The sequence below is a fragment of the Callospermophilus lateralis genome, chromosome 14 (assembly GCF_048772815.1).
Source record: "Callospermophilus lateralis isolate mCalLat2 chromosome 14, mCalLat2.hap1, whole genome shotgun sequence".
Lineage (NCBI taxonomy): Eukaryota > Metazoa > Chordata > Mammalia > Rodentia > Sciuridae > Callospermophilus > Callospermophilus lateralis.
Window position 1 is genome coordinate 34,817,409 of NC_135318.1, and position 24,689 is coordinate 34,842,097.

The 24,689-nt window shown below is 31.9% G+C and overlaps 1 protein-coding gene across 1 annotated transcript in view; it reads left to right on the plus strand.

Moving 5' to 3' along the window:
- Camkmt (calmodulin-lysine N-methyltransferase) overlaps nucleotides 1-24,689 on the plus strand; it is a 388,519-nt gene that overhangs the window by 24,241 nt on the left and 339,589 nt on the right. Inside the window, exon 3 of the mRNA XM_076833434.1 lies at nucleotides 6,086-6,150. Within this exon, the coding sequence (XP_076689549.1) occupies nucleotides 6,086-6,150 (65 nt within the window). The remainder of the gene's footprint in view (nucleotides 1-6,085; nucleotides 6,151-24,689) is intronic.

A 24,689-nucleotide genomic window follows, 5' to 3' on the forward strand; every position in this document is an offset into this window, starting at 1 on the left:
CCAGGGTATGAATACTCTTCTTTATTATTTGATAAAGTCTTGTTTTTCTGGAGCTTTATTTCTTAGAACTTTATTAAAGAGACTGTTCCTGTTAGATGCATATATAGAAAACTATAATGGAGCTGGGGCTGTAGTTCAGTGGTAGGGCACCTGCCTTGCACATGTGAGACACTGGGTTTGATCCTCAGCACTACATAAAAATAAATAATTAAAGATATTGTGACAATCTGCAACTAAAAAAATATTTTTAAAAAAGAAAGCAAACTAGACCAGGAGATGTTTATGTTTAATAAAAGTCTTTTATTAAAATTCACCTGCTTCTGGGGGCTGGGGTTGTGGCTCAGCGGTAGAGCACTGGCCTAGCACGTGCGAGGCCCTGGGTTCAATCCTTAGCACCACATAAAAATAAATAAATAAAATAAAGGTATTGACAATTACAACTAAAAAAAAAAGTAAATATAAAAAAATTACCTGATTCTGTCTTATAAGCTGAAATTTTATTATTTTATCGACTTTGCTATATAGGTACTAGAAATTGTCCTCACACCCCCTATTTCAACTTAATTTCACTAAGCATTATGTTTGCTTCCATTATATTTGGAACTATAGAAGTTCCTGAGTTATTCGTTTATATATATGCATATTTTAGGGATAGTAAAAGGTGAGAGGTCTGAATTGTCCTTTCTTTGAAAAAGATTATTGTTGCTATGATAATAGGACCTTTAAAATATGTTTCAGTGTGTATGGAAAACTCAAGTCTATTGAGTCATATTTTCATGCATGTAGATATTGGCTAATTATAACTTAGTGTTCTAGTTTGTTTTAAACTTCAGGTTTGTATAGTTTGTTTATACATAAATATGCCCCAAATTTCAGTAAATCAAAATATTCCCTTGAACATTTTTCGAATTTTCCTGTATTACGTGTATATAAATCTGCTGATTTCCTATAAGGAAATAGACAAGACTGAACAATAAGAGGTCTTCAGCTTTTTTTCCCCCAGCCATTTATTTTTGAAAATGTTTCAAAGCAAGTTGCCTTTAGGATAAAAATAAATAAATAAATAAACCTTTTCTTTCTGAAAACCTCTCCTCTTTTTTCCTCTGTGGCCTTTTGGGGTCCATTCTACTCTCTGCCTTATTTTTTCTTTCTTTCTTTTTTTTTTTAAATGAATTTTCTTGTTAATCAAGATAAAATTCACATGCCATAAAATTCACCATTAAAACAATATTTTAAAGCATATAGTTCAGTGTTGTTTAGTATATTAACAGAGTTGTGCAGCCATTACCGTTGTCTAATGCCAGAACTTTTTCATCACCTACCAAAAAAAGCCCATATATGTAACCAGTGACTTCCCATCTTTGTCCTTTCCTTAGTACCTGGCAACTACTAATCTGCTTTCTATTTCTATGGATTTGTATGTTCTGGACATTTCATATAAATAAAATAATATAAAATGTGGCTTTTTACATCTGCTTTCTTTGTAATTTTTAAGATTCATTAAAATCTTATATGAATCTTAAGTAACATGTATCAATATGCATCATTTCCTTTTTTTTAATGGTAGAAATAACGGCACATTTTGTACCCATTCATTTGTGATGGGCATTTGGGTTGTTTCTACTTTTTGACTATTGTGAATAATGCTACTGTAAACATTCATCTATAAGCTTATGCTTTTCATTCTCTTGATATATATACTTAGGATATACATGATATATGCTGGGGTATAGTTGTTACTCTGTGTTTCAACTAAATTGTTTTCCCCAGTGGCTATAGCTTTTTGTGTTTCTTCTAAGAATGTATGAGGGATCCAGTTTTTCTCCATGCTTTCCAGCACTGTTTGTTTTCTTTTATTAAAAAAAATAGCCATTTAAGTGGTTGTGAGATGATATCTCACTGTGGTTTTGATTGGCATTCCTTGAATAACTAATGATGTTAAACATTTTCATGTGCTCATTGTGTGTTTTCTTTGTATTCAAGTCTTTTGTCCTATTTAAAATTAGGTTGTTTACCTTTTTGTTCTGCAGTTGTGAGAATTTTTTAAGCTTAAAAAATTGATAATAATTATTCATATTTGTGAGGTACAGTGCAATATTTCAAAACATGTATACAATGTGTAATGGTCAGATAAGGCATATCTATCACAGGCATTTATTATCTTTGTGTTGGGAAACATTCAAAATCTTTTCTACTAGTCATTTTGAGAGAATTGTAAAAATATATATATTCTGGATATCAGGCATGTGATGTGTAAATATTTACATGTTGTCTTTTGGGGTGTGGGTTGTCTTTTCACTTTCTTTGTGGTGTCCTTTGATACAAAAACATTTTTAATTTTTAACAAGTCCAACTTATCTATTTTTTTCTTTTGTTTGTGATTTTGGTGTCTTATTTAGCTCTAGCTTACTCTGAATCTGTTGTTTGAACCTCTTGGTATATTTAGGTTTAAAAATTTTTTTTTAGTAGTCTTTTTTTTTTTTTTTATCCTCTTTAAATAATTACCTGCTCTAATGACTTGTCCTTTAGTCCTTGCTCTATAGATTATTCTTGGGAAGGAAGTCAAAGGCCCTCAGTCCTAGGATAACTTTAGGTTGTGAAAAAACTTATGTTGTCTCTTAGGGAGAATTATATGGCTATTAGTAATAAAGGCTTGGGAAATAATAAGCTTTGGAATTTGAGAGAAAGATGGAGTGAACTTTTTATGCTCTGTTTACCTGGACAAAAATTTTGTCATTATCATATAACATTAATTACCAGTATTTGCTAAGACAGAAGTTTGTGAGGATTAAGTTTGAAAAAGTCCCTTCCCTGTCAGCATTACTATTTAGCCATTAAGTCTAGACAGGACCTAGGTAAATAATTGAAAGATTAAGGGTAGACAGAATCTAATAGCGTTGACACTTGAATAAAGTATTTGATGATTCATTGGACAAAGAACAGTCTTTGAGTTTGGGACAAACAAAAGGAAACTTGAAGTAATCAAATTGAATCTTTACTAAACTGCATTCATGGAAGTTTTCCTATAATTAGCACTAATTTTTATACTATTGAAGGCAATGATTGTTGACATTCTTTCATAAGATGTTTATCTTTTAGGGTTTCAAAACCCTAATAACTTTGTAGGTACTTGTTTTTCATTTTTTTATAAGGATTTTAGAATTGCAGGATTAGGTTAACTGGTCCTCCACCCCTTATCTTATTTAAAAAAACCCAAAAAACAAAAACCACAGGGTATACTTCTTTCTTTCTTTTTTTTTGTTCAAGAAATAATGCATTTAATAATTTAAAGTTTTGCTTCAATGATAACACTAAAAGTTTTAACTTTTTAAAATAGGCATTTCAGTTCTATATCCCTGCTTTTGATTTTTAAAAATATTTAACATTATGCAAAATGTGTACCTTTTTCCTACTTTGTTTCAAATTTAATTTCAAATACTTTTTTTTTTTAACCTGATCTCTGTGTATATGTATGTCACAGAGAAGAGAGGGAGGGGAAGGAGTGAAGGAGAGAGAGGGAATGTTCTTGTTAAAACTAGCCTGAAAATAATTTTACTTTTAGAAATTTATCCTAAGGAAATAAGAAATGAGCTTAATGAAATTTCCATAAGCACTTCCAGTGAAGCAATATGTATGATAGCATGGTGTTAAAAGTGTTGGCCCAAGAAATTGTAGTTCAGAAAGTCATTCAATGAACACTGGGTAGCCATTAAAATGATGTTACAGGACATTACTTGATGTGGGGAACTGTTTATAATATAAAAGTGAAAAACAAAAATTACAAAACAGGGTGCTTTCAGTCTTTATGAATGGTATATGAGCATAGAATAAGATTTGAAGGTTATGTACTGAAATATTAACTGTGGTTGTCTCTAGAGGCATGCTAGGATTATGAGCAGTTTTTCCTTGAAGGAACCCTATATTGCTTTTATATTTAGAAAAAAAAGTTTGAGTTATATGCTATAAGTGCTGATCATTTTATAGCTTCATCTTGCTTTTTCAATGTTATATACTTTGTTGCTTTTCCTCTTATTTCAGTGTTTAACATAATTTTCTATATTAAAAAATTTTTTTAGAAGTTGATGAACCTTTATTTTATTCATTTATTTTTATGTGGTGCTGAGAATCGAACCCAGTGCCTCATACATGCTAGGCAAGAGCTCTAGCACTTAGCCACAACCCCAGCCCTAGTTTTCCATATTAGGTAAATAACCTCATCTCTTCCTAGAATCTTATATGCACAGAGAAAGTAGAGAATCATTGTGTTATTATGAGAAAGGTTTGATTCATGGTTGGTGACTTTATTTCCTTAGATTATAATAGTTTTGAGCCCAGTGTTTTTTGGCCAGTTGTGATTGCCAATAACATCTTGCAGTTTCGTTTATTAGTTCTGTCGAGAACTAGGTCTTTGTGATAGAAATAAAAGCTCATATTTTCTGAAAAGGATAATGCAGTTTACCAGCATTCTTTTGTCGTACGTTGTGGTTTGCTAGGTCTGCCAAAACAAAAGGCCACAGATTTGGTAGCTCGAAAGCAGAAATTTTTAAAAAGTTCTGGGGCCTAGAAGTGTGAGATCAAGGTATTGGCCGACCTTTCTTCTGAGGGCTCTTGGCTTACAGATTGCCACCATCTTGCCATATCTTCATGTGGTTGCCTCTCTATGCATACGTATCCCCTTTTCTCTCCCTTTGGTCCCCAAACTCTTCTTCCTCCCCATCCCCAACCCTTTTTTTCATTTTGAGATAGAGTCTCACAAAGTTGTCCAGGCCGCCCTCCTATTTGCAATTCTCCTGCCTCAGCCTTCTGAGTAGCTGGAATTATAATATATACCACAGTGCATGGCCTGAAACCCTTCTTCTAAAGGCACCAGCTATTTAAAGACCACCTTATTAATGACCCCATTTTGACTTAATTACCTCTTCAAGATTCTGTCTCTAAGTAGAGTCACATTCTGAGGTACCTTGAGGTTAGAACTGCAACATACAAATTTGGGAGGGGGCAATCTAGTTCTAATGCTATACATAATTTATACTACATTCTAATGACAAAGTAGTGTTGTTGAATTATTACTAATGAATTATTAATTATTACAAAGCATCCTAAAGTCAAACTGCAGCTGTAAGTTTTATGAAGGAGTATGTTGAAAATTGTATATGGCCGTGTGTGGTGGTGCTCGCCTGTAATCGTAGTGGCTGTGGAGGCTGAGGCAGGATGATTGTGAGTTCAAAACCAGCCTCAGCAATTTAGCTAGGTGCTAAGCATCTCAGTGAGACCCTGTCTCTAAATAAAATACAAAATAGGGCTGGGGATGTGACTCAGTTGTCAAGTGCTCCTGAGTTCAATCCCCAGTACCCTCCAGTCCCCCCAAAATATTATAGATGGATTAGTATCAATTTTTTTTATATCACCAGTGTAAAAGTAACTCAAACTCTGAATTATTGACAGATAGGTCCATTTCTATTTGAAGAGTACCATCTTTCATAAGTATTACTAAAATCAATCAAATCAAATACTTAATGGGTTATCAAGTGAAGACAAATTAGAACTAATTAAGATAAGATTAGTGGGCAAATGCTACAAAAAATTTACCCACGGGCATTTAGAGTTGCTGGTTGATGAAATGAGCAGGCCTGAAGTTTTGGTTAATTCTTTGTTAATGAAGTTCTGACTTTGTTGCACTGTTTTAAAGGAAATTTTATGTATTGTGAGTGTGGTTCTGGAGGGTGATTATTTTCCTTTGACCATAAGATTCTCTAAGTGTAATGCGTGTGCATGTGCATGTGTATTTGGTCTTTAAGATCAAGACCTTACCTGTATGTAACTAAAATAGGTTTGTTAAATTATTATTAATAATACTTTAAAATGTTCGTTAATCATCAAGAAATGTCATAGCATTAAATATTCTGAAGACTATTTTGTTTTGTTTTTTTCTTTCTCCCTCTAGTGGACAGAAAATATTTAAAAAATACAACATGGAAGGGTTTATTAGTATTGGGTGCATCATACATACATAGTCTCAGCTTTTTTAAACATTGGAAACACTAGTGTTTCAGAATCATTAAAAAAGTTCTTTATTCCTTTGTAGACATAATAAAGGATCCTTGAATGTTGAAGATGTTCTTACCAGCTTTGACAATACAGGAAATGTCTGTAAGTTATATGCTACCTCTGTAGAAACATGTTTCGTTTTTTAAAAAGCAAGTTGATGGTGTTCTCCCTACTGTTATACTCACTAATGTGTGTGTACATAGAAACTTATGGTTTAGCTGCAAAATAAGTCTCATATAACATGCATGCTAAATAGGATATGGCATTTTTTACATCTTGTAGGGGTGTGTGCAAGTAAGAATACAGGTCAGAAGGAACTCTGATCCTATCTCTTTTGTTCCTTGTTTCCATTGTGACCTTCTCAGTTTATACAATGGAGGGTCTACTTCTTTTCTTTTTGCTGTGTTTTGGATGCTTTCTGTTCCATTGCCTGCTTCTTTGCTTTTTCATTATAGATTAAACCCAGAACATGTTTTCTGTGATGCTAATATAGTTTGATACTGGAGTGTTGTTTTATGCAGTATTCGGTGTTATGGAATATATTGACTTATCAAAGCCTCTGATTAAGTGGTGACAGATTTCTTCACTGAGAAAAATCACTTAAATAATTCTAAAATAATTTCACATGATGAAAAAAATTAGCCAAGAATATTTTTATGTCACTGACTTAAACAACATATCATGATGAGAGCTTCTTCATGTTTGTTGCATAGATATTTATCTTAAGAGTGAATTAATAGTGAAATATGATAATTTTAAGTTTAAAAATGGTAAAATTTTTTCAAAGGAAGTTTCAAAACCATAACTACTTACTGCCTAAACTTAAATAACATACTTTGTTAAGAGTACTACTTTATAAAATGCATAGACATTAATAGAATAATTTCCAGGCTATAATTTTGTTCTGATGTTCACATTATGGCAAGCTCTAGATGGTATAGGGAACTTTGTCACAAAGGAATCTATAAATGTTCTAAAATTATCCTAAAATATTTAAATTAAGTCAAATTTGTTTTTCATGAACAGTGACCAGGCATATGTTAGCTTCTACATACTGACTCTTTAAAAACATTTTTTTTTGGTAGTTGTAGATGGATAACACTACTTTATTTTGTTTGTATATTTTTATGTGGTGCTAAGAATCGAACCCAGTGCCTCACACGTGCTAGGCAAGAACTTTGCCACTGAGCTATAGTCCCAGGCCCATGTACATATTGACTCTTAATGAGTTATTTCCCATTTAGACATATCTCATGTTTTTTTTTTTGGAGGTCAGACAAGAACTGGGCAAAGGATGCTAATGGCAGTTGAGGAGACTTTCTTCTTCAGTTTTAGGGTAATTTTAAGTAAGTCAGCCCTAAGTATACATAATTCCAGAACATGATTCTGAATTGTGAAATGAGGAATTTTTAATTCAATAATATGAAAAAATGAATGTTGTTGCCTGGAACTTGGTCTGAAATAGGGCCACTAGCTGGCAGCATTATATAAAATAAAAATAATTTCTGAAAGGTCTAAATTATTATTTTATGCATGAATAACCAGCTTATCCTTCTCAAACATTTTTTCCCCTGTCTTCTCTCCACACTCCCCAAATTGCTTTCCCATTAACAAATGAAGAAGTTGAATGTTAAAGACATTATTTTCCACTACTGTCTATTGTTTGGTAGGAAGGTTTGATATTTTGGAATGAGACATACCTACATTTAAATCCTGGCTCTGAAATTCATCTGGATCAATTTAAATAATCCCTGTGTCCCTTAATTGTTTTCATTTCTTAAGACTAGATATAATGTATATAAAGTATATAACACACTGCATTCCTTAGAGTTGACACTCAGTAAATGAAAAATATTATTACTGATGATGGGTACATCTCAAACTTCTTTTAGTTTTTTCTAATAAAGAGATAATATTCATAAATATAATTTTATATATTTATATTTTTAATATTTATATATTGATTAAAGTACGTTTAAATTATAAAAAGATGCTGAGTTATTCTGATATTTTAAAATAAAACTTTGTTGATTGAACTAACAAATGAGAACTAATTAAAATTACCAAAATTATAGTTAATTACAATGTTTTGCATAAACAGGGTCTTTAAAACCTTGAGTATGATTTGGGGTTGTACAGTGGTAGAGTGCTTACCTGATAAGTGTGAGGCACTGGGTTTGATCCTCAGCACCACATAAAAAATAAAGATATTGTGTCCATCTACAACTAAAAAAAATATTTAAAATAAAACAAAACCCTGACTATATTACCAAGTGATATAAGTAGTAACGAAAGCAAGATCTGTTAAAACATGCTAGGTATAACTTTTAAATTTACTGTCTTTATTTTAAAAGAAAAATTAGAAAATTGGTTAAGTCGTGCTCCAATAAAGTAAATATAGATTATAACTTTTATATGATCTTAGGCATAGCCAGGTGTGGTGGTGCCTGTGCACGCTTGTAATCCCAGTGGCTCCTGAGTCTCAGCATAAGCAAGGTGCTAAGCAACTCAGTGAGACCCCGTTTCTAAATAAAATACGAAATAGGTCTTGGGATGTGGTTCAGAGGTCGAGTGCCCCTGAGGTCAATCCCCAGCACCAAAAAAAAAAAAAAAAAAAAGAAGAAAAAATCTTGGGCAAAAAGTAATCATGGATTGAAAAAGCGATTTTTCCCTTGATGTCTCAAAAGTTTGATTTTATTATGCTAACAGTGGTATTGAGTTTGTGACTAGAAACCCCAGCAGAGGGAGCCACAATCATAATTCTCTCAGCACAGTGTAGTTTATAGAATAAATATCTTGAATAATTGCTCTGTGCTTTCATCATATATACATATGAAGATGTTTACACATTTACATTTGATTTTTTGTAATATATTTAATATACTCACTAATTAATATACTATAAAAATTGTATAAAGAATATCAATTCTTAAATTACTATCAAAAGGATATTTGAAATAAGGAAAAAATGTTTAATAGTATGAAAATTGATAAAATTACCTATTTATTTCAGAAATATGTTTCCAGGTTGATATTACTTCTTGATGATAATAGAATAGATAATTAAGATATTTTAGCATCACAGAAACCTGATGTGTGAATATGATGAAGATATTATTTTCAAGGTTTAGTAGAACTATTATTCTAAATTTAAAAATCATGTTATGATTATACTCATTGTAAAATTCAAAGATAAAATGATCAGTTTTATTTCCAGAATTTCCCATGCCTTAACCAAAATGATTTTGAAAAATCTTTGTAGTTTTTGGAAAATAAATGAAATATCTTATTTTATTTCTTGATATATTTAAAAATAAAATATTCTTTATATTTACTTTTATTGTTTAGAAGTATTTTTAAGCATCTGATCTCAAAATGACTTATATTTTTGAGATCCCTTCACTGCTTGAGTATTTTTGAATCTTGTAGGAAGAAATTAGAGTGAATTTCATACAGATTCAATAATTCCTGCATAACAATTTATTGCTGTATAGTATATGATCTCAACCTTATTTTTGGATATTTTAATTTGCTGTTTTGAAAAACAACCTGTTTCAAAATTCAGCTTCCCTTTTGCTTATCTTTAGGGATAGGTATGCATATTTTGTTCTTTAGTTTTCACTACTTGAGAACCTACTTCTTTCTAAGATATCAAAGCTGCACTGCAGAGAGGATGTGCCTGCTATTCATTCATCATGCCTAGGAAAAGATGCCATCGAGCTACCTAGGGAAAAGTATAGGATGACATCCTTCACCTCAAGTGAGGTACTGACTGCTTCTGTGTTTCAATTGACATGTCACTCAGATACCTCAGGAAACAAGAGAGTGCTCTGTTTGTGAGCTTTGCAGCAGCTCTTTGGCTTCTGTTTTCTCTGTAGGCAGAATTTCCTTTCCAGCCAGTCTCTCTGACCTCTAATTGGAGAAGCTCCATTATGCTTGTCTCTCCTAAAGCCATTTTCTCTTCCTCAAAGTTGTCTCTTTTCTCAGCTGAACTGAATTTTTAAAAGTTTGATTCTCCTCAGGGCTATTTGATCCAAATTTGATTATTATAGTAGCCAATACAATTGTTTGGTATTTATAAAGTCTCATCTGTGCTCAAGGGAATAAAAGCTTCATTTGTACAGTTTTTAAAGCTTCTCATCCATTGTTTGATTGCAGGTACAGATGAGTTACTACTCCTCAATTTATTGTATATTATATACATATATAGTGAATATTAGACATATATATTGACTTCTTAGCCTTTAAAGGCTTACAAACTTGTATGGATAAACTATGTATCAAATATATTATGTTTATTATATAAACAAAACATACACAATATATGTAATATATACAACATTATATAAAATATACAATATACATTATGTATGATATATATCACATATAATATATATTACATATTTCATACATATAATAAGTTTATAAGCTTTAAAGGCTACGAAGTCAACAGTTGTGTATCATTACAACAGCTTGGTATTAATCAGGATAACTTGGCTAATATTGCTGCTTAAATTTGGGGAATGAATTGGCAAAATCTCTTCTGCCATTCTTTCAAAAATTTTTTTCTCCTGACTGGGCTACATGATAGGATCCTGCAGTTAGTTGGTATCTTGTGTCTCCTGGACTAATTTGTAAGCCCTTTCCCTTTATACTTTTACATGTGACAATGATGATTTTTTCCCCCTAGTGAACTCTGAGGCTCAGCTGGACTTTTAATGCACATAACTGTAATCTTTGCTTAATAGCAGAGCCTGTTTTGTGATGTATCTAAAACTGAATTCTTTTGGACTAATAATCATATATTGAAATAAGAAGCATTTTCTCTTTTTAAGTCTACATTTAAGAAACCAAAGACAGCCATCTATTAGGAAATATAATCCAGGTTTTTAGTTTTTCTGTTTCATTGTTATTGTATTGTATAGTTACAGTCTATAATATTAGTGGGATTATCAAACCTTCAAGAATGCCACTTGGATTTAGAAAGGTTTTCCTCTTTCAAAAAAAAATATATACATATACACATACACGGATGTACTTATCTCTTGTTTACATATATGCTTTATAATCTCTATGTAAAAATTGAGATACAAATGACAAATTGATAATTATTTCTTATGAAATATATGTAGACAAAGATATATTCTCATTGCTGTATAAAGAGCTTTTATGAATCAATAACAAAAAGATAGAGACTCTGCAAATCTATAAGAAAAAGACAAACATAGCCAAAAATTAGGAACAAGTATTTCACAAAATAAATACTAATGTTTTATAAATACATCAATGATTAATTTTCTAGTAATTAAAACAGGTATAATTTTGTATATCAGATTGGTAAAGGTGACAAAAGCAATAATCAATGATCACTGTAAGGAGATGGACATGCTCATGTACTTGGTGGAAGGGTAAATTGATTTTACTTTTTCAGATGTAGTCTTGAAGTATCTTCCAGCATTTTAAATATCTATAGTTTTTACTAATAATTCCCTTTCTAAAGAGATAATGAAACCATTATACAAAGCTATGTACATAGGGATTCATTGCAGCATAATGAATAGCTGGAAAAAATGTAAATATTTAATTTTAGGTGACTAGCTAATTATGGATACTTCATTCAAAGGAATGCTATCTAGGTTTTGAAGATCTATAAAACATAGTTGGTAAAAAATGAAGTACAAAAACTGTGGTCTTATTTCTAAAAAAATATGTGTACTATTAAGTATATGAGTAGTTATGGTTATGTATAAACTGTGTCTTGATGGTCAATGTTTTATTTGGGTTTCTGGTGATTTGTACTTTTTTCTTTATACTTTACTATTGGAATTTTTATGACATGTATGCTTTTATAACTAGAAAAAAACCAATGTTACTTTCATTGTGCAAAAATAGTCATTAACATCCAAACTGAGTGTTAATATTTTTGATTAAAGCTGTAAATTGCTTAGGATAGCAGTATAATGGAGCAATTCATTTAGCAGTCAAAAATAGAAAACATTTTGATTTGAAATAGTACTTTTGTCCAAGGAGTTCACAGTGTGGTATGGATTTGGAAGTCTCCCTATATACTTTATAAATCTTCCTATATACTTATAAGAAATAAGAGCTTGAATATTTTAGCTCTATATTAGATGGAGGTGGAATACAAAGAGTACAAAAGTAGTCAGTGGCAGATTGTTGAGCTTTGGGCATAATTTGTAAGTTCTGTTAGAAAATAAATTTATAAGGCCATCAGTGTGTTACATGGTTAGGATGCATGGTAGTCAGCAGACCTGAAGTTAGAGGAGACCTCTAAGCCAGTAGGGAATTAAGTAGTGGTATGAGCTCTGGCACTGGGTTTGGCTTTTGGTCCCTGTTTAGAATCACAACATAGCTGTAGTCTTGGATTTCTCATTATATGAGAAAATATTAGGTTAAGTTGGTAGATAGAAGTTTCCATAGCCATGTTTCATGATTTCCATAGTTTCCAAGCAAGACTGTTTTTTTTCTTTTTGTTCAGTGTGGGTAAACATTCCCCTGTCCATCACAGACTTATGCGTTTGTTATTACTATTCAAGTGGGAAAGAATAGTTAGAGGATATTTCTTTTTAATGCATTTTTTACATTTTTATTTGAAATAAAAAGTGACAGAGTTGGAATGGTTCTTTTGATAATAGAAGATGATTCTGTTGTGGGAAAAAAAAAAGACTGAAATAAACTTTAACATTCTTTCTAGATTTATATGATCTGACCGGTGCAATAGTACTCAAAAGTAGTTTATATTTTTATCATAAACCTCCTAGTTGTTCCCCCCTTTATATGTCCTATTTTAGGTTCCTCCATTTTAGCAGAAGATATGCCAAGCAAATGTCTTTTTTTTTTTTTCCCTAAGCAAATATGATCAGTATTCCTTTCTCTATCTTTTAAATGGCTGCCATTACTTCTTCATTCCTTAAGTATTGGTCGGAGACCATGTAAATATCCTATTGAATAACCTTAACTTTGCAAGGAGTGAAGAAACTGATACCCAGAACAAGATAACTCGCTTAAAGGTTTAGTAAGTAGTCACATAAGAATTCAGAAATATTGTACTGTATTTTTTTTGAAGGTTATGTCTTTCCAAAATGAAGAGAAATGATGAGAATTGAAAACTTTTAAGTGGTAACTTGGAAGGCTAGAAAATAACTTCAGCAAATGGAAAATAATTTTGTGCAGTGAGTTGTGTCTCAGAGGAGACTGATTAAAGGTCACTGGAAAATGGGCTCTCTAGGGTTTCTGAAAGGTAGTTGACAATCTAATGGAGTGGGGATTTGGGGAGTGAGGATAGTGGGAAAAGAATGCATTTTCTTTTCTTTTAGTAGTCTTAAACTAAATGTGAGTTTTATTTCATTTTTTTTTGAGAAATACTGCTTTTTGTAATAATACAATAGTAATAATGATTTGTATTTTTACATAACCTTTTCTCAAGTTTATGGCCATAGAGATATTTTAAAATTGTTACATAAATACAAGTCACACAAAGAGCTCACCTAAAAGGATATTCTTGTTTTAGCAAGATTTTTGTTTTGATCATTGACAGACCTTCCACAGAGAATTGCTGTGGCTATTTGGACATTTGTATGGCTTATGTCTATTCTTATGAATGCTTGATGTGAAATGATTATTTGATGATTGATTATGGCTCATCTTTTTTTATATTCTTTCCTGTCTTCTGTAACTTTCCACTCTCAACCCTGCATCTGAATATTTGCATTGTTTCCTGGGGAGGTGGAAAGGAATGAAGAAAAGTTTCAAATAGTCTTGTGTGTCTAAGTCTGAAAATGTAGATGAATTATGTATATTGTGGATGCTTCGTGTGCTCACATTCTGCTTGTTCTAGTAGCCTGGTCAGGTGGAGCTTTTGCTGGGGGTGGTGAAATTCATGGTTTGACTTACTCTTTGCCCTTTTAGGTTGTTGAAGGCCAGACTTCTGTGTCATTGCCATTTCCCAAGAGTTCCTGACAATTGACATCATTTAATTTCTGAATGAAAGGAGTGTAGAACTCAGGCTTATAACTAAATATGTATGTGTGGGTGTGTATAAGTATACATATATACTTACACACATACCTATGTACATAAAGTATCATTTTTAATTATGTGATAAGCAAAGAAAAACCAATTGAATTGTATTAATCTTAGATTTTTTAAAACTTTAACTATTTGATCACTTAATCAGAATTTAATGGGGATTGGTGAATTGTCGATATGTATAATTGGGAAAGGAGTGTATTTGTGTGAAAAATATAAGTTCTTTGCTTCTGCTTATTCTCTGGCTTCCTCTAAAAGATAAATTATAATAATAAGAAGTATGTGTGTGGGGAAGAGGATTGATTCATATTGCCTATTTTGATCCTTTCTTAAGTTCTACAGATTTGTAGTTAGTATAAGTATTGTGTAATTTAGTGATTATGTACCATTTGTATTAGGTATTTGTTCATCATTTTCTCCCCAAATAAAATATAACACCCCTGATTGCAGGCACTGTGTCTTATACTTCTACAATATTTATAAAACCTGAGTTCAGTCTCAGTGTTAAAAGTCCATTTAAACCAGGTGTGGTGGTATAGGTCTGTAATCCCAGCAGGTACACTCTTGTAATCCCAGAAACTCAGGAGGCTGAGGCAGGAGGATTGCAAATTCAAAGCCAGTCTCAGCAATTTAGTGAGACCCTGTCTCTAAATAAAATTTTTTTAAAAAGCTGGGGATCTGGCTCAGTGTTAAGCACCCCTGGGTTCAATCCTGGGTTATCCCTCCCCTCCAAAAAAAAATCATTCAATTGAAAGTATTTTCAAATAACTTGAGTATTTTTACTTTTCTTGAGTAAGTGATGTGAAAGCAACACACAATTTTTACCAAATTTTCTTACTATTTCCCTTTTTCCCATATCTAATCCACTGCCATCCCATGATGCTGCTGGTTCTACCTCTTAAATATATAACAATCAGAAAACAATCCTAATTCTTTTATTTATCATAAATCTCCTCTTTCTTTTAAGCCCCTTTCCCTCTTCTTCTCTGTTATAGAATTGAGGAATAAACCTGTTAAGGCAAGATCTTCCTTGGAGGATGTGAGCCTGGGGTAGGCAGTTTCCCCAACCCCCATTTTCCCCTGGGTTGGGGAAAATGGGGGTTGGGGAAACTAAGCAGACCAGGTCCTTTTAGTTAGGGTGACCATACATCCTTGTTTGCCTAGCATAGTCTCAGATGTTCGTAACTATCAAAAGTGTTCCAGTTTGGATGATTAATTATATGTGTGTGTTTAGAAGATAAGGGAAGAAAGATTGGAAGCTTACATTAATTATGTATATCCAGGCATACTTCTTTATCCTACCGTAGTACCTTGTTCAGGGCTTGACTCAAGAGGTATTCAGTGAGTATGCATTGATTCTTTTGAATTCCTAGTCACAATTAAATGAATTCATTCATAGTATACAAGTGTATTTGCAGTTGATTAATTTTTTTTTATGTAACAGTTAAATCTAGGTCTCAATTTTAGAGGACATATATGACAGGCCCAGTAAAACTAATAGAAAATGAATTTAGAATACATGCATGTTTTGTGTAACTAATGCAATAATTGAAAAAAAAAATCATGAATCGTTGCCAAGATTTTAAAGTAAAGAAAATTCATATAAAAACCCAAATTTCCTGTTCTCTTAAAGAAAATTATCTAGTGGCCTGAGTAGTCTAAGCTTACCTAATTGATAGTCATCTAGAAGTGAGCAGGTTCTTTATTTTACCTTGACCCACACCACTCTACCTGTGGACATTTGAATTTGTAACTCTGATGCATACTATGTATTTGGAAGCATTTAAGACACATTTGTCATTATGTGTTTTTCAGTTTATTATCTACCTAAAAGTAATCAATTCTCATTAATAATTTTTTAAATAAAATATGAGTAATTTTTTGTGAGGGAGACCCTGGGCATTGAACCCAGACATCCCCAGCCCTTTTAAATTTTATCTTATGAGAAGATCTTGCTTTTTATTTAATTTTGAGAGAAGATCTTGCTAAATTGCTGAGGCTGGTCTTGAACTTGTGATCTTCCTGCCTCAGCCTCCTGAGTAGCTGGGATTACAGGTATGCACCACTGCATCCAGCTTATAAATTCTTCTGATAAGTCATTTTTAATTTAATATGTTAATAGCTAATCTTTGGTAAACATTTTTCCCTACACTCTACAAATAGCAACAACTGTTAACAAATATTTGTATTATTTTATTTAATAAAATTTAAGCTATTTTAAATATTTTTCAATAGCCAGTATCTTTAAGAAAACATGATTTTGAAACATTCATTGGAATTAAAATTATGAAGTGTTTTAAAAATAAAATTGAAAACTAATATAGAGGTACAGAAGAAATTTTAATATTTGTTGAGTATTTGTGTATGTGTGCATGCATACATGTGTGTTTACATATGTATTGTATATATATAAACGTTTTATATATATATAAATGTTTTATATATATATAATACATAAACTATATAGTTCACTTTATCCTCATTTGCTTCTTCTTATTTATTTGTAGATTGGAAAAGAAAGAGCAATCTCAACAAGTGTGTATTAAGTACCTATTAAAAATGCTGTCCTGCATTTTCAATTCTCAGATGATTTCTCAACTTTGCCTGAACTACTACAATGGAATAAAACATTCTTTCTACACATGTTGAAGAAACTACTGTGTATTAGAATCTGGATAAATATCTCAGTGTCTGATACATCCAGGTACTTGGATGATTTCTGTGAACTGTGTCTTATATCTTATCATCAAACATCTTTCTAGTATCATTTAAAATAACTATGTTGCTTCACCAATGAAGAATTCCCTGCTGACAATTTTTAGAATATTGGCAAAAATGACCTGAGTTACTCTAATGACATTGAATAGAAATTTAATGGCTTGAACATATTGTCTTAGGATATGATTTTTTTGGACTTTTTAAGATGTAATGTATTTTCAGTTAAAATAGCTATATATAGACCATCAGTTTCATGTTCTTGAAGTCTTTTTTGAAACCAGTCTGGTCTCCAAATCTACAAAACTTTCATCTCGAACTTTACCTTCACTATTATCCTGAGGATTCATTACATCTCTTGTTTTGGATCTCATTCGTAAATCCCATGGATTTTTGTTTGTTTGTTTGCTCCATTATTTTAGGATTATAAACTCTAGTAACTTCCCAAGAAATAAGGGAAAGCAATAAGTAATTTTTTGTGTGACTTTGTGATATTGGTTGGATATAAAATGATAAAATTTCAAATAACTCTTCTCTTCAAAATTTTATGGCAATGCATAATACCTTCTAGTGTTGAATTTGAGAATCTTATTCTATTATAATTTTTTATCATTTTTAATCATTGTTAATTTTCTCTGGAGCCTTATAGAGTCTTTTTTTTTTTATTCTCGGTACTCTAAAATTTTATGATACAATATCATGGTATGGCTCTGTTTTCAAACATTGCATGGGTACTTTTAGTTTAGAAAATTATATTTTTTGGTTCTGGAAAGTGTTTTTAAATTATTTTCTTAATGATTTCTTCTTCTCTTTTATCTCTGTTGTCTCTTTCTGGAACTTTTTATTTTTTTAATGTTGTATATCCTGGGTAGGTTTTTAAAATTCCCTTTCGTTTTGCAGTTTTTTGACTTTTTCTTTACTCTCTTAGGGTACTTCCATAACTATCTTTTGACCTTTCTATTGAGATTTTTATTTCTGTGTTTATGCCTAAAACTGTTTTTTTCCTTTTTCTTAGTCCCCACCCACCTTGCCTTACCTTGGCATTCATTTCATGTTTTTGGATTGCTTCTTTTACCTTTTTGAAGAGATATTACTGAAGGTTTTTTTTTTTCTTTTGTCTTAATAGTCTCTGTTTCCTTAAAGTTACTTATTTTGTTTGTTTTCTTTGGTTTCTGCCTTTTATAATAGAAGATTTCATCAAATATCAGATGATCTTTAAGAGACGTGTACTATGAAACTAATTTGAAACTACAGTAATACTAGAGTGTGTTGACAAAAGGTTTCTCTATTTAATTTCTTAATGATCTTGTCAAATTCATATTTAGGTAGACCACATATTGATCTTTCAAATCATATTAGAAAAAAATTTCCAATTTAGATGTATGGAAACAAGTCAGTAAGACTGTAACAGTTTTAGAAATTATTTCTTCTGATTTCTGATTTTTTTTTTTTTGAACCCAGGGGTGCTTAAACAATGAGCCACATCCCCACCACTTTATTTTTTATTTTAAGACAGGGTTTGCTAAATTGTTCAGTGGATTGAATAATGTGTATGATGGAATTCCACTTTTATATTAAAAAAACCCTGTGAATATGGAAAAATCTGTGAAAATATATATACCAAATTATCAGTATTAGTTTTTCTCAGGAAATTGAGACCCAAAGGGATAGGTAGAGGAAAATTTCTTATTAATCTTTGCATTGTTGAATTTGTTTTGAGTATATGCTGTTTTGGGGAAAATGTAATAAAGATTTTTAAAATATACATAAATGAAATATTTTAAAAGTGTCAGTTTATCTATGATAATAAAATCTCCTTTTTAAAAATTTAATGAGAGCATATACACATAGGGAACCAAATAATAAATTAGATTATAAAAAGTTGCCTTCAAACAAAATAAATGAATTGATAAGTAATGCCTCTGGAATATATATTGAACTCTGACTATTCCCAAACTTCCAATAGAAATTACTTGGTGACAGTTGGAAGAATTTGGCCTTCTGTGTATTAACTAAGAAGGCCCTAAAAATTTAACTGTGCCAAATTTAAGCTTTTTTTGTAATGATAATTGAACCAATAAATAAAGATATAAAGTGTCCCATTTTCAACAGGCCTCATTTAACTTAAAACTGGAGTGCATAGATATATTAGTTAAGGTTCCTTGGCTGTGATCAATAGAAACTGAGTCTGGCTTACTTAGTCAAAAAATAAATGTGTTGGAAAGAGCAGGTAATAGAATTCAAGTTTCACTTGACAGCTGGGCATTTCACTTCATGTTTCAGATTGCCTTTAATTCTATTCCCTGTTTTTGAGTATTGCATTGACAATTCCTAGCCAAGCACCTTTGTTATCTTGCCTTTTATGGATTAAATTTAGTTAATTTTTTAAAAATTGCAATCTTAAAGGGAAACTTACACAGTGTCTGTTTTTTAAATTGTGCTCTAATAAGTGGTGAGTTTGGAGTTATAATTAGTTTGATTTATCTTAAGAGGTATTATCCTTCAAATATTTATGGATAGGCTCAACTTACATGTATTTTAGATTTGTCATCTTTGAGTTTCTTTTAATGTCCCATCAGTGTCTTTGTGTCTATTTAGCTTGTTTTTAATGTGTTTATCTTTTTTGTTTCTTGTTTTAGTGGTAAGTTTCCCATGGAGATTAATTGTAAATGCTTCTTAATGTTAAATTATCATTGCATACCTTGCTATTCTTTATAATTTCTATCTACCAGAACACACTGATTTTACATTATTATGATTTTTTAAATCTGTGGAACACATTCTTCCAAAGATTTCTCTCATATCCTTTAGAAATAACATACTATTTTTACCATGTTTTTAAAGTAAGTTTTTTGTCTGTTTCCCAATGCCTCTTTTAAGAGGATAAATCTCATAATTATAGTTCTGCAATATATTTTATAGATAAATTTACATATAACATTTATGTAAAATTTTTCGTTTTGGGAAACCTAGAATTCTTTACTATGTATTAGATGTATGGAACACTTTGACTTATAAAGGGTACATTACCTTTATTACAGAAGCTGGCTCATTTTCCTTCTTTCTCTGCTTGGAGGCCAAGTGTTAACTGGCAGTAGGAGTGAACATATAAGTGGTATGTTTGGGGTGAACCTGGTTTTCCTCCCTTTCCTTTTGCTGGAACCAGGATTTAGGCTTGAATATAGGTAGAAACTGGGATAGGGGAAGTAGGTGCATCTGGGATTCAATTTTCTGCTTTACAACTGGGAATGTTGTTATTTACCAAGAGGTAGGGAGATTAAGCAAATTATATATATATATATATATATATACACACACACACACACACACACACACACACACACACATACATACATACACACACACTTAATATTTATTTTTCAATTTTCGGTGGACCAACATCTTTATTTTATTTTATTTTTATGTGGTGCTGAGGCAAATTATTATATTGAGAATAATATGGGTCAAGTTTTTTTGATGTCAACAAAAGAGAGGGAATTGAATATGAGGAAAGGGAAAAGTAATTGCATATGAGGAAAGCTAAAGTAAATGTTGTGCTGTTAGATTGGAAATGGGGACATTAGTGTGAACTCATTGCTAGATAGATTAGATAGCTTAGATAGATAGACAGACGTGTTTATAGTGAGAGAGAAGGTGGAGCTTTTCCTAGCTCTGTCTTGGTCTGTTAACTGAGCACACTACAACTCAGATCTTGGTTTGTAAATATCATTCTTCACTAAAAAGCACCAGAGCCCTTTGAAGAAATGGCTGACTCTGGGGATGGGTATTTCATGCCATAAAGTAAAAAAATATTCAAAGAATGATTGATGTATGCCTGAAAGATATAGGAACTGACTTGAAGGAGTTAGTATTGATCAAGTTTGAAACAATTTGAGCATCAGAATAAATGACAGAACAAATTGTAACCCTTTGGGCAAAATAGAATTCTATGAATCTGTGCTAATATTAATAAATATAAAATGGGGAAAAAAGAACTCTACCTATATTAGATTGTCATTTAATCAAGAACAGGCACTAGATAATTCTAGAACCTCAGCACTAGTGATATTTTGGACAGGATAATTCTTTGTTTTGTGATGGTGGGGAGCAGGACCACTTCATGCATTGTAGCAGCAGCACTCTGACCTCTACCCACTAGATGCCAGTAGCATGTCTCCCTATTCTCAACCCCTAGTTGTGAAAACCAAAACTATCTTTAGACATTGCCAAATGCCTCCTTTCTACCCCCATTAGAGAATCACTGGTCTAGAAGGAATGATATAATTGGAAAATTACTATTTGGTACCTATTGTAGTGATAACTGATTGAGGCATATATTATCAGTGGTTACTAAAAAGAGTAGGTGGAAATTTGATGAGAAATAGGATATTAATCTCAAAGTAGATCTCCACAAGATATGAATTAACTCCTTTTAAATGGTAACTACAACATACTTATAATTAACTTTACAACAAGAAAACCACTTTAACAAAGTAATACAGATTAACATCACTAACAGAACAAATCCACATCTTATGCTTTCTAAAACGATGTACTTGGGAGCTCAGTATTACTTTTGTAGTGTTTCTGCCAAAAATCAAAAGTCATGAGGAAAATCAGACAAACCCTAGACTGGGAGATATTCTACAAGGTAATTGGCCTATTTAAAAAATTAAAAAAAATATATCTCAAGATCATGGAAGACTAAAGAGCTGTTCCAGATGGAAGAAGGCTAATAGATATATAAGTTCTAAAAGTAATGTGATAATGGGTTGTACCCTGGACCTATAAAGGACATTGTTGCGACAACTGGAGAAATTTGAAATTTGAATGGAGTTTGTAGATTAGATGGTAACATTGTGTCATGTTTATTTCTTGATTTTTTTTTTTTTTTTTTTTTTTTTTGGATAATTAAACTACAGTTGTGTAAAAGAGTCTTTTTTTAATCATTCAGACACATCACTGTCATTTCCCTTTCGGGATATTTCAGTTGCTGTTCCCTGTTTCTCAGTTCTCTAGAGGGGTGTCTCTGTTTCATTATTTAGCATTTCAGCTGTCACATTTCAGACAGGCTATCTCAACTGCCCTATCTGAAGTCCTTAACCTTTCTAAAATCTCTAACACTGTTACTTCATTTATTATTCATCACATTTCCTGTTACTGTGATCACCTTATTTTTTTTGTTTAATATCTGGGTCCCTCTGCTGAAAGGAGTCCTAGGGGGGCAGAGGCCTTCTCTGTGCTGCGTTCTCAGTCCTAGAACAGTCCCTGGTACTCAGTAGAATTTCAGTAAACATTTGACTTGGTGACTACACCTGTATCTATGTTAGCCAGTTGTCATGTAACCAATTTGGGTATGATAAGATGGATCAGAAGCCACTGTGGAAGTTAGTTATCTAGTGAGGGGAAAAAAAAAACAAAACCCAAAACCCAATGAGTTTTTATGTGGGAGTGGAAGCAGAAAGGAAAAGGGAAGGCCAAAGAAAGGGAGAAGAGAAATATAATTATGTAATATAACCTAAAATGGCTCATAGGAATTGCTTGGATTTGCTTAAAAACTTGGACTGAACATAGCTTCTCTAGGGCATATTTAGCCCAACCATTGAATTAATACCCGATGAATTGTTGGGACCTTATTCAATCTGCTTTCAGTGCCAGCTGGCTTTACTTTAAGGCTGTAAATAATCTTAATTCCTTTTAAGAAGTAGAGGCTAAAGATTGTTTAGCATAGAACTAAAGGATGGGAATAATGTTGAGTAATTTTGATCTTAAAGCTCCTATTCCTTATGGTCTCTATTAATACATGTATATCTCCCCCCACCCCCCGCCCCGCAAATCAATTCTTAAATAGTCATGAAATTATTTTTGACATGGTAGCAATTCCTAGATTGCTATGAATGGAGACTTACCAGAAAGTAATTAAGCTGCAAAATTATTCATTTATTTGACCAAGAACATGTAATTTTGTGGCCTTTCAAATAAGTATGTTGCATCTTTAAGGTAGAGTTATAGCAAAATCAAGGGAATGCTATCTATTGCAATTAAAAACTTAAAATCTTGATCAGTTGGAAAATGTACTTTTCTATCTTATTGTCATTTTAATGTGTCTTCTCTAGAACCATCATTAGTTACATCTATGTTTAGAACTTGGGAGGTTGCCCCGTAAAAGAGATTTCAGATATTCAAGTGAGAGTAGCAACATAGAACTTGATTTAGAAAGACAGGGATAGAAAAGTGGAATTTTCAATGGTGTCTGATGAGTTGCTTTGTGACATAATGAATTGAGATATAAGCCATTTCCTTATTGCCCAATTGCATTTTCTGCTTTATTCCTATCTCTTTTTTCCTAGTAATTGAATATTAAGTATATAGTATATAATAAATGCTTTCTTACTGAATCACTAACCAAGTGCCTGACTCTATATTATGTAGGAAGAAGTAATTGTAAGGCATTCGCTGTGTTCTGAATGTGTACATAATTAATACATTTCTTATATTAATGTAGTACAGTAATTTAGATAGTAACATTCATGATGTTCAGTGTGTGATACAAGGATGGATAAGATCTTGACCTAGGGGATTCTATGTTCTAAAAGGGCCCATGGGCAGGGAAACTAGATTATAATGTACTGTAACTCATTACATTATCATTACAAAAGATATTTTGGGCTGGGTGTGGTGGTGCATGCTGTAATCCTAGGGACTTGGGAGGCTGAGGGAGGAGGATCAGGCTCAACAACTTAGTATAGCTCTAAGTTAGCAAGACCCTGTCTCAAAAATAAAATATAAAAAGAGCTGAGGTTGTGGCTCAGTGGTAAAGTATCCTGGGTAAAATCCCTGGTACCAAAAAAAAAAAAAAAAAAAAAAAAAAAAAAAAAAAAAATTAAAGTCTAATAGATGGTAGGTTCAGCAAAGTCTTCTAAGAAGGGTGTCATGAATAGTACTCAAGTAATAGAAATAGAGAATGACATGAGATATATAAAATTTAAGAACAAAATTTTGTAGTACTAACTTTATAGGTACAGTACCTATGATAGTGTCTGGAACAACTGAAAGGGGAGGTAAAAACACAGGACTGAAGCTAAAACACCTTATGGCAAGTCATGGTTTTGCCATTTCTTGGTGGCAGGCAGTTTCTGAGCTAATCTCTCTTGATTATGCTTTTTTATATTTTTCTGGATTAGATTTGCTAATATTAAGGAATTAAATGGCCTGTAGTTTAATGGCACAAATAACAATAAAGGATAATGTAGGACACTTTAATAGACAGGTGTTTTATGAAGGTACAGAGAAGAGCTGGAAATTATCTACATTTTTAAGGATTTGGTCTTTAATTTTGGTTTTTATATTTCTGGAGAAAAGTCTGAAACTCTTAGGGAATTTTGCAGTAGTTTCTTGTCATGTTCTATCAAAGAAGGAGAATATTTAAAAAAAAATTAGGAATCTAGCAATTATATAAATGTCCTGACAAATTTAAGTGATTATCTTAGTATTAATAAGAAGTGGAAATATCTTTAGTTTAATAGGCAGATGCAAGCCAGTTAAGGATCAGTATATTTCACAAGCCTCTTTACGTGATAGATAAGAATACTTTCATGTCTGTGAAAAACATGGAAGATCTTAAAATCGAGAGCTAAAGTCAATTATGAAGTTCTAAGTCTATTCAAAAACCACGATAGACTTAGATGACAGTCATTTCATTTAAATGTAGCATAGTGTGATTTATTCAAAGCAATACTCCAGTTATGCATTCTTTCATTTGCCAAAAGACTAGTATAGTAACTTGGTATAATAACTTCATTAACAAGTGAAGCATTGCTGAGGCCAGGGGTAATTAATTACCTGATACTAATGGGTTGCAGAATATCCTAAGATTA